Source organism: Sphaerodactylus townsendi, linkage group LG12, assembly GCF_021028975.2.
Source record: "Sphaerodactylus townsendi isolate TG3544 linkage group LG12, MPM_Stown_v2.3, whole genome shotgun sequence".
NCBI classification, from domain to species: Eukaryota; Metazoa; Chordata; class Lepidosauria; order Squamata; family Sphaerodactylidae; genus Sphaerodactylus; species Sphaerodactylus townsendi.
This window is the reverse complement of record NC_059436.1, coordinates 36537227-36550220: the sequence shown is the minus strand read 5'-3', so window position 1 is coordinate 36550220 and position 12994 is coordinate 36537227. Positions and strand designations below refer to the sequence as shown.

The 12994-nt window shown below is 44.3% G+C and overlaps 1 protein-coding gene across 2 annotated transcripts; it reads left to right on the top strand.

The window, feature by feature from the left end:
* Positions 1-449: 449 nt before the first annotated feature.
* RPL35 (ribosomal protein L35) lies at positions 450-7873 on the top strand. Of its 2 annotated transcripts, none has more exons than XM_048513284.1 (4): positions 450-590; positions 4044-4180; positions 6770-6851; positions 7660-7873. In XM_048513284.1, exons 1-4 carry the CDS (start codon positions 588-590, stop codon positions 7807-7809), a joined length of 372 nt encoding a protein of 123 aa, XP_048369241.1. In that variant the 5' UTR covers positions 450-587; the 3' UTR covers positions 7810-7873. The 2 variants fall into 2 exon arrangements, with proteins under 2 accessions (XP_048369241.1, XP_048369240.1); XM_048513283.1 differs by lacking the exon at positions 6770-6851 and adding an exon at positions 6189-6270.
* Positions 7874-12994: the final 5121 nt, after the last annotated feature.

Genomic DNA, 12994 nt, shown 5'->3' with positions numbered 1-12994 from the left:
AGCACAGCGGATATAGATGGGCACAGGGAGGCAGAATATTTCTGCTGCTGTGCCAGTTTTATATTTACAATAATATACATATAGACACTAAGAAAAATTCCCAACTAGAACCCACCATTTGACCACTTCAGGATTCTACCAAATAATTTTTCTAGGAGGAAAGCCACACTGAATAATGTGATTTTTATTTCCGACCTGACCTGCTTAGGATTCTTCCTCCACTCTGTTGCAAGTATGAACTAAACTTCACGGGCCGTACACTGATCCTGGAATAAGTACCAGTCCAGCATGCAATTAATTTGTATTTCGTTCATTTAATCATGCTACTTTATTACTCGATAATTCAGCTATTTGTTTTGATCAGCATGCGAACTCCCAATGAACGTCTCCCTCCTGAGCTTTAGGCACCGCCCGTTACATGGGCTAAACCATTACGCCACTGGGGGAGGACGAAGGAGTCTCGACGTCGGGTTCCTCGTTTCCCCCGCCCTGCGCTGTCCTTGGTTGCTCCCGCCCTCTAGTTTCCTGTTCCTTCCCGGCTTCCGTCCTTTCCTTTTGCTCAGCGGCAGCAAGTCTTCGGTGCCATTATGGTGAGTGTGAGGCCCGGGGGAGAGGGGTAATCCGGTTCCATCGGGCGAGGGAAAGGGCTTTTGTGTTATGAGTGGGGCTGGGTTCGAGCGAGAGAGACCCGGACAATTGAGGCCGCGCTCAATGATTTGTAGTGGCGTCATGATCGTTGAGAAGAAGGCGGCGGAGCAGAGTAGGCCGCATCGAGGAAGGTGTACGGTTTTGCCCGTGAGAGGGGTCGCTCGGGAAAGTCTCTAGGTTGCAATATTGGGTTGCTTTAGGCCTTGAATGGACTGGGCTGGAATTACTCAGGAAGGAAAACGTGCAAGAGGTGCTGTCTAAGGGTATGTTGCACGTATGTATGAAATAGCAAACTTAGAGGCTTCAAAATGGTTCAGTAACCTTCCCAAAGTATCTGGAATAGTTGCACGTATATATGAAATAGCAAACTTCTAGAGGCTCATTTAGCACAGAGACAGCAGCTTTGCTTTTGTGCCTTTGCTTTTGTGCTTATTGTGCCTATTGGATATATATAAATGGATTTTGGAGATTTACATCCCCCGATGAAACTTTCATGTCCTCTCAATTGTTCTTATACTTGCTCATCCTAGTTAGATAGGTCTGGTACTGTTTATGAGTTTTGCACTGAATTTTATAATTGTAACTCTGTTTGTACTTGTCATTATAAACTGTATTGTAATTCTATAAAATGTTTACTGCCTCGTGGGATCGAATTGGGAGTGGGGTAGGTGGCATAAAACATTGTGAATAAATTTAAAAGTTGTTTCATGCATTTGACAAACAAACTTCTGCTCTGTGTGTCATTTAGAGAAAAACCAACAATACAATCCTTTGAAGGTACATTCGTTAAATGTAAGCAAATTAAGTACCCACTTTCATTCTGTGTGGCTCTCTGAGCAATAATAAGATGGTTGGCCCCTGCCCCAAAGAGCTTACAGTATAAAATGTGATGCAGGGGAAGGGGCAATGCAGAGAAGGTATGTGAAGGATGACAATAAAGCTTGCATTTTGTTACATAGTCTCAGAGGGTTGTTTTAAAGAGGCAATCAAATTCCATTCTAATGGTCTTATGAAGCTGCCTTCATAATTGGCCCATTAGTGTTTGTCCTCTACTCAGCCTAGGAGCAGCTCTCCATGGTCTCAGCTAGAGGTATTTCACTTCACCTTTTGCCTGATCTTTTTAACCAGAGATGCCAAGGATAGAACCCATAACTTTCTACATGCCGGGCAGATGTTCTGTCACTGAGCCACGGCCACTCTGTGCAAGGTTGTACAGTTGAGCTGTGCTCAGATGATGGGCAGTCACCTGTGAACTAGGCTTACCTGTGCACAAGATATGTTTGCCCTGACTTGTTTGTATTATAGTATAGTATTAAAGTCATTCCCTTTCTCCTTCCTTTATTTTGTCCATTTGTTCTTTTCCCTTGCACAATATGAATGGGGAGTATAAAGAAATCTGTTTTTAACTGTGTTAGGATTTTAATGCCATCTGAATAGATTGCTATAGACTGCGATAGATGGTACTGATGTATTGTTGTTGATTTCATTGCTGTTTCATGTTGGAAGCCACCCTGAGCTTGTAAGAAAAAGGGTGGCCTACAAGTAGAATTAAATAAATCAATGCATAAAATTAATGAGGGCTTTGATAAGGAGTGTGCTTGGGTTGGGGAACGGAAATGTAACAAAAAAGGAGTCCAAAGGTGTTGGCATCATCCCCAGAACAGGCTGAATGAGACCAGTCCAGGGTGGGGATGTCTGTTAACATTAATCATTAAATGGAGCATCTGTACACAGGAGTAGTACACCGGGGAGCAAAGACTGGAAAGATCATCTGCACTGATTGATTGAGTGAGTGATTGGATTTATATCCCACCCAATCCCCAAAGGGCTCTGGGCGGGTTACAACAAGCTTAGAACATTAAAGTGCCAGTGAACATCACAGGAACTGTCTGGTCACTGCTGGACTTGCCTATCTGTAGAGTCATCTGCTGTTAGTTGTTGTGAGGGAATAGCCTGAGGACAGTGTGACAATATGTAAATTTCCATGTTTTCTAAATAGAATGTGTAATTATTCTATTTTTATATTTAAGTTCTTTCCATGTGGCATTCTTCATCACCAGAGATTTTATTTCATGTGATTGAATTCTGGAAAGTATTCTCAGTAAACATGTTTCCGACTTACATCATTGCGGGTAATTTTGCTAAAAGGGAGGCTGATAGAAGTTGTGCCAGGTATAGCTAAAAGGTGTGCAGATGACACCAAGTTAAAGGAGTACAGGAAAGCTTCCCTGAGTACCTTTTCCTATTCCAGATACTTTGGGAAGGTTACTGAACCATTTTGAAGCACCATGCGGTCGGTCCTGGGTTGCTGAAATCAGTGACTCTGAATTAACTCTGTAACTTTGGAATTGCAAATATTCAGTAGTGGGTTGAAATGTATAGAAAAGCAACTGAACCTGCAGAATTGCTACCAGCTCAACAAACAAGTACATCGGTTTGGAAAGAGCCCAGGGATTGAATGCATTTCTGATACACATAGTTGCGGTCTGTGTTTGATATTTACAGAATAAACTGTAAAAAGATGGAGCGGCATTTGTACAAATTAAGTAATGTTTTCATAAGCTTTTCCCCCCAGGTCATGGAAAAGTTGGTTTAGAGATCTGGGATTCCAGAGATCTTGGCAGATATAGCTCACTTGCTTCCAAGCGATATTCACATTGGTTAGAAATTTCACTTTATTTTTACATGACTAGCTTTCGGTTAGGAAAGGAGGAGAGAGGAAGATAGTTTTTTTTTAATTATATGAAGAATAAGAGTTGGATTTATATCCCCCCTTTCTCTCCTGTAAGGAGACTCAAAGGGGCTTACAAACTCCTTTCCCTTCCCCCCCTCACAACAAACTCCCTGTGAGGTAGGTGGGGCTGAGAAAGCTCTGAAGAGCCGTGACTAGCCCAAGGTCACCCAGCTGGTGTGTGTTGGAGTGCACAGGCTAATCTGAATTCCCCAGATAAGCCTCTGTAGAGAGTGGGGAATCAAACCGGTTCTCCAGATTAGAGGACGCCTGCTCTTAACCACTACGCCACTGCTGCTCCCATAGATGGTATGATCTATTACTGTTCCTCAGCACTGCCAAGTCGCAACTGGCTCGTGGCAAGCCCATGAAGTTCCATCTCCTGGGAGTTTCAAGGCAAGGAATGAGCAGTGGTGGTTTGCCATTGCCCTCCACTGCCCCTGTCTTTCTTGATGTTTTCCCATCCAAGTGCTAACCCTGCTTAGCTTCTAAGTTCTGACAAGACTGGCCTGGGCTATTAAGACTGCTCCCTAGACTTTGGTGCTGGGCAGATAAAAAGAGGAGGAGCTAAATGGCTGTACCCGAAAAAGAGCAATGTAAACGAGAACTCGGGTTTTTTAACTTCTGTTTTGCACCCTGATTCTGTATGTCCTCTTGTCCCCAGGCGAAAATCAAGGCCCGTGATTTACGAGGGAAGAGGAAGGAAGAGTTGTTGAAGCAGCTGGACGATCTCAAAGTAGAACTGTCCCAGCTGCGTGTCGCCAAGGTGACCGGAGGAGCAGCCTCAAAACTCTCAAAGATGTGAGTCTTTTCTGTGCCTTTGCTCTTGGCATTCGAGTGTGTGGTGTTGCGAGCTGCAGTTCCTGGCCACGTTTTCCTTGTGGAGCTTTACACATGATCTTGGCTGCCCTGTTTTTGTGATACTATGTGTGTGCCCGCAGGAAGCATAAAGGGGCATGGCAACTTCCAAGGGAAGCAGGTATGGAGAATGAAATAGGAGTGCTGGTTTCTAGGCTATTAAAAAAAGATTTTAGTTGGGTTTTGTGGACAGGAGCAGACCAGTCCTGCACAGGCCTACTCTGTGGGGCTTTCTTCCAGGGGTGGTGTTAGGACAGTCCTGCAGATCTTCTAAATTTGTTCTCCAGTCCTGAAAGCCATTCCTCTCTAATTACCAGGTGCTTGAGACAAGCCGTCTTGCTCTGCTTATGAGCCTCCTGGAACATTTGATTGAACCAGCACAGGCAGTTTGTACAGTATGGTGAGAAGGTGGGATTCGCCTGCTGCACCGTGTGGTATTGCAGCACTGCTCATCCACTATGGGTGCTAAGTGACCATGTACTTCCTGGTGAGGTTGACGTTTGACAGGTCACCCTGTATTTTCTGACCTCTTGACCCTGCTTCCCCACCCAAAAATCTCCTTAAAATGAATGTACCATTAGGAAACTTTTACAGCATCTGAAGAAATAAGCCCAAAAGCTTGCACTAGAATACAATTTCTTAATCTTTAAGGTGCCACACTTAATTTTGTTGCAGCAGACTACCCCTCAGGAATGAATGTAGAACAGTAAAGATCATTAGCACAGTGTGTAACGAACCAAGTGTATCACAGTCCTTGTTAACAGTTATTTCTGCAAGAAAAGGGATGTAATTGTTCTAGCCTGTTGTAACGAAAGCCACTTATATATAAGTTCTGGCTCGCCACTCAATAATATTTTTCCCATAGCTCCACTCAATACTGATTTTCCCCAGACAATCTCACCCCTTTGGAACACAGACACAGGTGACGAAAAAAATACTAATGACTGGAAAGGTTTTAAAAGATGAACAAAACTGAAACGTTTATTTGCTGGCTTTCACAAAGAGGCTTCTCAGGTAAACTGGAGAGGTTTTACGCTTGTTGGTTTCAGAATAAGTTTGTCTTAAGATGTTACTTCAGATTCATATGCACACCGACACACGTGCGAGGTGTACCCTTACACACACAGACACACCATTCCCTCACTGCTCCACATACTCCACTGATCACACCTAAGCACACAGTCCAAGCTCCAGGAGATTCTGGGCATTAACTTGGCCTCCCTCTCTCCCACTAGTCCTAATATGGCTTCACTGCCTCTGGACTGGCTTCTCCCAGACTGGTGATTCTGGTGATACACCCAGGGGCAAGGCAGACTAGATAGGTCTGGGCAGTTTTAAAACCGCTTTAAGCCCTCCCTGAAGGGCACGTCAATCTGCACCCAGTCAGGGCCTCCTCTCTCTGTCAAGCATACACCGCTTAGACAGGGACTGGACTTCTGTCAGCCAACTCTGCTGAGACAGAATCCTTTTCTTCCAGAGCTGACAGACTCCCTTCGCCAGACTCTGCTCTGCTCTCTCTGACCGACTCCTATCAGCACTCAACTCTCCTCTCAGTGCTGTAAGCCCACTGGCTCCCCCTAGCTCTTGCCAAACGTTACTGGACCTTTTTCAGCCAATCAGGTCGGTTCTCTCCTTGTGGAGCCTTTTTTTCTTTTTCTGGCTGTTGCTAAGGCCTTCTCCCTTTGGCCTGCTGTACACCAGCCCTTCAGGGTGGGGGCAAGTTCGTTACACCTGTCTACAGGTTATTTCACAGCCTTAGCTCAATTTTTGGCTTGCCCAAAAGCAAGTGAGTTTGACAGAACTAGAATTAGAATCTGGGCCTTTCAGGTCCCAGGCCAGTGCACAATTATCCTTGGTAGTAAAATCATCCAGTGTATCAAGAGAACACCAAGCTTGTGGTCTTGCCACTGTTATTGTTCTCCTTAACCTCATCTCTCTTTGCCCTTTGCAGCCGGGTTGTGCGCAAATCCATCGCCAGAGTGCTGACAGTCATTAACCAGACCCAGAAGGAAAACCTCAGGAAGTTTTATAAAGTAAGTCTAAACTGACATTTTTGCCTCCTGCCCATCCGTTGCACTCTAAGTGAAACAAGGGCAGAGCCAGAACAGGTGGTCGGCATCCATGTAGCAGCATGTAAAGTTTTAATATTCTCAAAGCTTAAGTGAGCTCAAATCAAATAATGGCTATTTTTAAGAAGTATCTCAGAGCACCTTATATTGAGTAGGTAAGTGGCATGTATGGATAATTGCAGGAGAGCTTTAAAAAAAATCTGCAAGGCTAACACCCAACACTGCTAACAAACCCGTGGATGCAGTGTGAATCTGCACTTGCTAAAGCATTCCTAGACAGGGGCTTGCCCAAAAGCAAGTGAGTTTGACAGAACTAGAATTAGAATCTGGGCCTTTCAGGTCCCAGGCCAGTGCACAATTATCCTTGGTAGTAAAATCATCCAGTGTATCAAGAGAACACCAAGCTTGTGGTCTTGCCACTGTTATTGTTCTCCTTAACCTCATCTCTCTTTGCCCTTTGCAGCCGGGTTGTGCGCAAATCCATCGCCAGAGTGCTGACAGTCATTAACCAGACCCAGAAGGAAAACCTCAGGAAGTTTTATAAAGTAAGTCTAAACTGACATTTTTGCCTCCTGCCCATCCGTTGCACTCTAAGTGAAACAAGGGCAGAGCCAGAACAGGTGGTCGGCATCCATGTAGCAGCATGTAAAGTTTTAATATTCTCAAAGCTTAAGTGAGCTCAAATCAAATAATGGCTATTTTTAAGAAGTATCTCAGAGCACCTTATATTGAGTAGGTAAGTGGCATGTATGGATAATTGCAGGAGAGCTTTAAAAAAAATCTGCAAGGCTAACACCCAACACTGCTAACAAACCCGTGGATGCAGTGTGAATCTGCTCTTGCTAAAGCATTCCCCTGCTGGGTGGCTTTCGCTGGGCCAGCCGGTCTGAGCAGTTGTCCTGCAGGTACATAGTTCTCTTTGGGCAGTGCATGCCTTTTGTAAGGGCTGATAGTTGGCTGATAATCTGGCACAGAGTAGGAAAGAAAGCCAATATGAGGATTTTGGTAGCAGGGAAAATGTTACAAGGACTTGGGCTGTCTTCCTGCTGGGTCAAGGCACAGTTGACTTTCAAACAGTCAGTGGAGCAGTACTGGCACCATCGGGCCCAGATCACATTGCAGGATCCTTCTGTTTCATATAGTGCAAATGAGCAAGAAGTAAGTCCTTTCCCACAGTGTGTTTCAGCCTAGAGTTTGACATGAGAAGTGATGCAGGGAACGAAGGGGCAAAGAGGGATAAAGTGGCAGATGGGGAATGCCAATTACACGAAGGTGCTGCACATACTTAGAAATACTAAAACAAAAAACATATCGGTCCTTTATTAGCCTGACCTCTGTCTCTCCTGTAAATAGGGGAAAAAGTACAAGCCTCTAGACCTGCGGCCCAAGAAAACACGTGCCATGCGGCGCAGGCTGAACAAGCACGAAGAGGGTCTTAAGACCAAAAAACAACAGCGGAAAGAGCGCCTGTACCCCCCTCGGAAATATGCCGTGAAAGCATGAGCTTCTGGTGCCCGGCTGCCCGGCTGGCTTCCTTTTTCCCATTAAAGATGTTTTGTCTTTCAAAGTTGTTGGCTTTTCTTTGCTAGGACCGCCTACTTCAGTTCAGAGCGGCTCAACCTCAAGGGCTTTGAAAGGTGGAGAATGTCTGGTTTTTGTGTGGAAAATACTGCAACCTGTATCACATTTTATTGCAAGGGTATTAAAACATAGGCCTCCCAGGGTTTATTTTATTTTAAACTGTTAACTTAAACAGCTACAAGTTCCCAGTGCAGTTAAAAAGAGTTAAATTGCATAGATTAAAAAGGGAGGTAGTTGTTTCATAAATGGAGAAGGTTCTTGACTAGGAACAATATAAATATGCAAATGCAGTATTATTATTATTAGTAGTAGTAGTATTAAATTTTAAAATTAAATAAAGTTTGTTTTAGTAACTCATAGGGGCTCAATTTGGATCATTATTGTGAAGGGAATGGCGTTTAAGCCTTTTCCTACCACTTTTTAAAAATCTGAAACTGCTCTAGGGAATCACTGTTTGCCCCATGTGGAAAACTTCACCCACAGACATATTCAGTGCAGCAGTCGTAATGTGAATTGGGCATTTGCATGCCAGGCAAGATTTTGCTCAGATTTTGTACCCCCACTTCTCTCCAATGGAGAGAACATCATTTTCCCTTCATCCAGTGTATCTTCTTCACAACAACCCTTGTGAGGTTTGTTACCCTAAGAGCAAGTGTCTGGCCCTAGATCACCCAGGGAGCCTCCATGGCCCAGTGGAAATTTGAACTGGGGTTTTCCAGATCTGACATTCTGGCCACTCCACTATGTTGGCTTCAAAGTGGCTTTAAAAAATTGGCAACTCACATGAAACACTCTGATTAGATCTTTCTCTGGAAGTGTTGGGACAAGGAGCCCAACTGATTTTTCCCCCATTCTGCTGGGCGGAGATTAAAACTTGTATTTCCTATTGGCCAGCCAACTGCCAGGCCAATAATCTACTGATTAGAAAAAGTGTTTTTATTGTATGCTGAGGCATAGATTTGCATAAGTTTCCTGGCAAAAAGCCTTCTCTTCTTCTGGAGGATCTCTGCAGGCGTCACATTGGTTGATGGGAGAAGAGAATATGGAACAGTTTTATTGCTCTTCAGTGTGTTGGTTTATCTAATGCAGGGGTAGGGAACCTGCGGCTCTCCAGATGTTCAGGAACTACAATTCCCATCAGCCCCTACCAGCATGGCCAATTGGCCATGCTGACAGAGGCTGATGGGAATTGTAGTTCCTGAACATCTGGAGAGCCGCAGGTTCCCTACCCCTGATCTAATGCATTTATCTAATGCAGTATGGCATGTACTTAGGGTTACCAATTCCAGTCTGGTAAATTGCTGTAGATTTAGTCATGTCTTGGGTGTTTGGGCAGAGAACTCAACAGGTATATGATGTCACAGGATCTACCCTCCAAAGTTGCTATTTCCTCCAAGGGAACTGATTTATGTAGTCGAAACAAGTTTAATTCTGGGTGATTTCCAAGCCCCTCCTGGAGGTGGTAACTTTCTGAATGACTGGAAATAAGGCTAAAAAGCATCAGTGATTCTACCCCCATCTTCTGGAGACCCCTTACACTGAAGCTGCTAAGGACTGATCTTGGCAGTTGTTCATGCAAAGCAAGTGTGCATATTACCAATTTGTAAGCCCTCCCAGTAACAAGATTTTATTACAGATGTGTTTGGGGCATGGGTGGAAAACAATATGTATCATTTGGAAAAACCATGTATGTATATATCTCATATGGTAGGAACAGAGATTACTGTTTCTGGAAAATTTAAAGCCATGAAAAATGTAGTTTGGGAGGTGTCAAATTCTGAGGGAATTGAAATATATGCAATACTTAATCAAACATAAACTCTGCTTTAGCAACAGAATTATAATTTAGCATATAAAACTGCCATTTGGTGTACTTAACAGAATGTACAGGCAAAATATTTTAAAAACTCTACTTGATTCCCCACTCCACACGAAGCCCGCTGGGCGATCTTGGGCCAGAACTACATATGTAACAAGGTGCCTGTTGTGGGAAGAAGAAGCATGTAGGATGTCCCAGCTTCAGAGGGGGGGGGGGAATGAATCTGCTTCAGGGAGCAGCACACCACTGTGCTGGTGGATTTGCCCTTCCAGAGGCACTTACTGTCACCGTACAACAATGGGCAATGAAAACTGAAAGGAAGAAGGTGAATTCAAGACAGGTGTTCCACTGGGCCTTTGGTTGAGGCAGCTACAGTTTTTACTATCTAGTGGCCTCCCAATCTGCACCCTCTTCTCCCCACCCTCCAGCTGATTGCTTTGGGGTGGGAGAAGGAATTTTTAGGCTATTGGCGTGTGGAAATGGAACCTGAAATGAATTAACTTTTACTGCCATCCTTAGGATCTATGTTGTTTACTGACACTGTAGTTTTAATGTTTTTTGTATTTGTGTTTGTTATATTTGGTATTTGCATAAGTATGTAAGCGAGTTGCCCCAAGCTCAGCTTTGGCTAGGAAAGGATGGGAAAGCTAAGCTTAACAAAATTAAAATAAATTAGAATTGTGGCATCTGGATGAGAGTTTTATAGGTACTGTGGGCCACCAAAAAGACAAATAAATGGGTTCTAGATCAAATCAAGTGAACCCTAGAAGCCAAAATTACTAAACTATCATTCTTTTGTCACATTATGAGAAGACGAGTCACTTGAAGAGACAATAATGCTAGGAAAAGTTGAAGGCGGGAAAAGACGAAGACCCAGCATGGGATGGATTGACTCTATAAACAAAGCCACAAATCTCAATTTGCAAGACCTGAGCAAAGCTGTTAACGATTGGATGTTCTGGAAGTCATTAATTCATAGGCTCGCCTTAAGTCCGAAGTGACTTGATGGCACTTAATACACACACAGACAGTGCTATGAGTGTCGACCATCTCTTAAATGTTGGCAGTCTTAGCTACAGTTATGGCTTCTATACTCTTTTCCACTGAAAGATGACAGAATTGTATATTAATCCACCATTTCCTGGACCCTCTTTGTCTTAGAGTGCTCTGTTTGGGTCACTGGCGTAATGCCCATTGGGCAAGGTGGGCAGCTGCCCAGGGCATCACCTTGTGGGGGGCATCAAAATGCTGGTTTCGTTTTTGGGTATTTTAGTGGTTTTCCATTTTTGGCCTGCAGGGGGTGCAGTTTTTAGGCTAGTAGCTGCACCAAAATTTCAGCTTATCACCAGGAGACTGCCCTTATGCTACCCCCCCAAGTTTGGTGAGGTTTGGTTCAGGGAGTCCAAAGTTATGGACTCTCAAAGGGGGTGTCCCTATCCCCCATTGTTTCCAATGGGAGCTAATAGGAGATGGGGGCTACAGTTTTGAGGGTCCATAACTTTGGCCCCCTTGAATCAAACTGCACCAAGCCTGGCAGGTATCACTAGGGTAGTCTCCTGATGAGACCCTGAAAGTTTTGAGACTGTACCTTCAGAAATGTGCCTCCCCAGCCTGCAACCCCCATTGACAGCAATGCAGAAAACTCAATGCAGAACAAAGATTCTTGGGCAAATTTCGGGATGTTCTTGTAGGGAGGGCATTTTTGGACGTATCAGCACCAAATTTTCATGGTATCATTTGGAGACTGTCATGATGGCACCCCCCAGGTTTGGTGCAGTTTGGTTCAGGGGGTCCAAAGTTATGGACCCTCAAAGGGTAGCCCCACCTCCTTAGCAAAGAATGTGGGTGGGGGTTACACCTTTGAGGGTCCATAACTTTGGCCCCTGAACCAAACTGCACCAAACCTGGGGGGGGGGGGTCCCATTAGGACGGTTTCCAGATGATACTTGACATTTTGGTGCTGATACATCAAAAAATGCGCCCCCTGCAGGAACATCCCAGAAATTTGCCCAAGAATCTTTGTTCTGCATTGAGTTTTCTGTATTCCTGTCAATGGGGGTTGCAGGCTGGGGGGGGCACATTTCTGAAGGTACAGTCTCAAAACTTTCAGGGACTCATCAGGAGACTGCCCTGATGATACCCCCCAGGTTTGGTGCAGTTTGGTTCAGAGGGGCCAAAGTTATGGACCCTCAAAACTGTAGCCCCCATCTCTTATTAGCTCCCATTGCAAGCCTTTATTGGCATAGACAACCGTGCAACAATAATAAAAATGATTAAAAAGCATATACAATACAGGAAATAAATGTTAGGTCAAAGGAAATCTATTAGCGTTTAGTAATTTCCAAGATAAAGTCTGCCACTATCATACAGAGAGAAGAATCAGGATTGTCCAACAAGTAGTGTAATCTAATTAAAATGGGGAGATCTGGTAAATGTAAAGGAGTAAGATTCACATACTTAGATCTGATTTCCTTCAATCTGAGACATTGGTGGGCCAGAGTAATTGGTGGGCCAGAGATTCAACTGAGCCATCATTACATGGGCACAATCTTTTAGCCTTTTCTTGCTTATTAAATCTGCCATGTAACAAGGCAGAAGGCATAACATTAAACCTGGCAAGCATTATGGCTCTCCTTTGAGCAGGGTTTATTAAGCAATACAGGTAGTGTGCCAAGTGGTCCTGTTGAAATGGGCGACAAAAATACAGGGAGGAGCATGTTTTCTCGGCTGCGGTGATTAGGATAGAGAACTCTCTATCCAATAGTTGACCTTTTAATTTTCTATAAGCTTCTGAATAGGACAAAGGGCAAAGTGAATCCACTGACAGTCCAATAGAGGCCATTTTTTCTTCAATTATGGAAAACCAGGGGTTGGAATGGGTGTCAGAGAGCAGACGGTGGACCAGGGAATTACAGTCTGAGAGAAAATGAATTTGCAGCCAGAATCTAAAAGCCCTCAGCCAAGCGGCTGATTCCAAGGAGTTTTGACCTAACTCCAGACAAAGGGCTGCATAGGGCACGCAATTTGAGGATTAGCTCTCATTGGAAACAATGGGGGATGGGGCACCCCTTTTGGGAGTCCATAACTTTGGACTCCTTGAACCAAACCTCACCAAACTTGGGGGGTAGCATAAGGACAGTCTCCTGATGATATGCTGAAATTTTAGTGCTGATGTGTCTAAAAATTCATCCCCTGCACGCACCAATGTCCTGGTGCAAAAATATTTTGGTCGTGGTGAAGTGGCCGACCATGGGGGCGGGGGGGGGGGGCATCCAACTCAGGTTTTGC

What these genes read in the sequence shown, in the direction of transcription:
- RPL35 (XM_048513284.1), top strand. An exon ending in GCCTCAAAACTCTCAAAGAT is followed by an intron (nt 4,181 to 6,769) that starts GTGAGTCTTTTC and finishes TGCCCTTTGCAG; the next exon opens with CCGGGTTGTGCGCAAATCCA. An exon ending in ACCTCAGGAAGTTTTATAAA is followed by an intron (nt 6,852 to 7,659) that starts GTAAGTCTAAAC and finishes TCCTGTAAATAG; the next exon opens with GGGAAAAAGTACAAGCCTCT.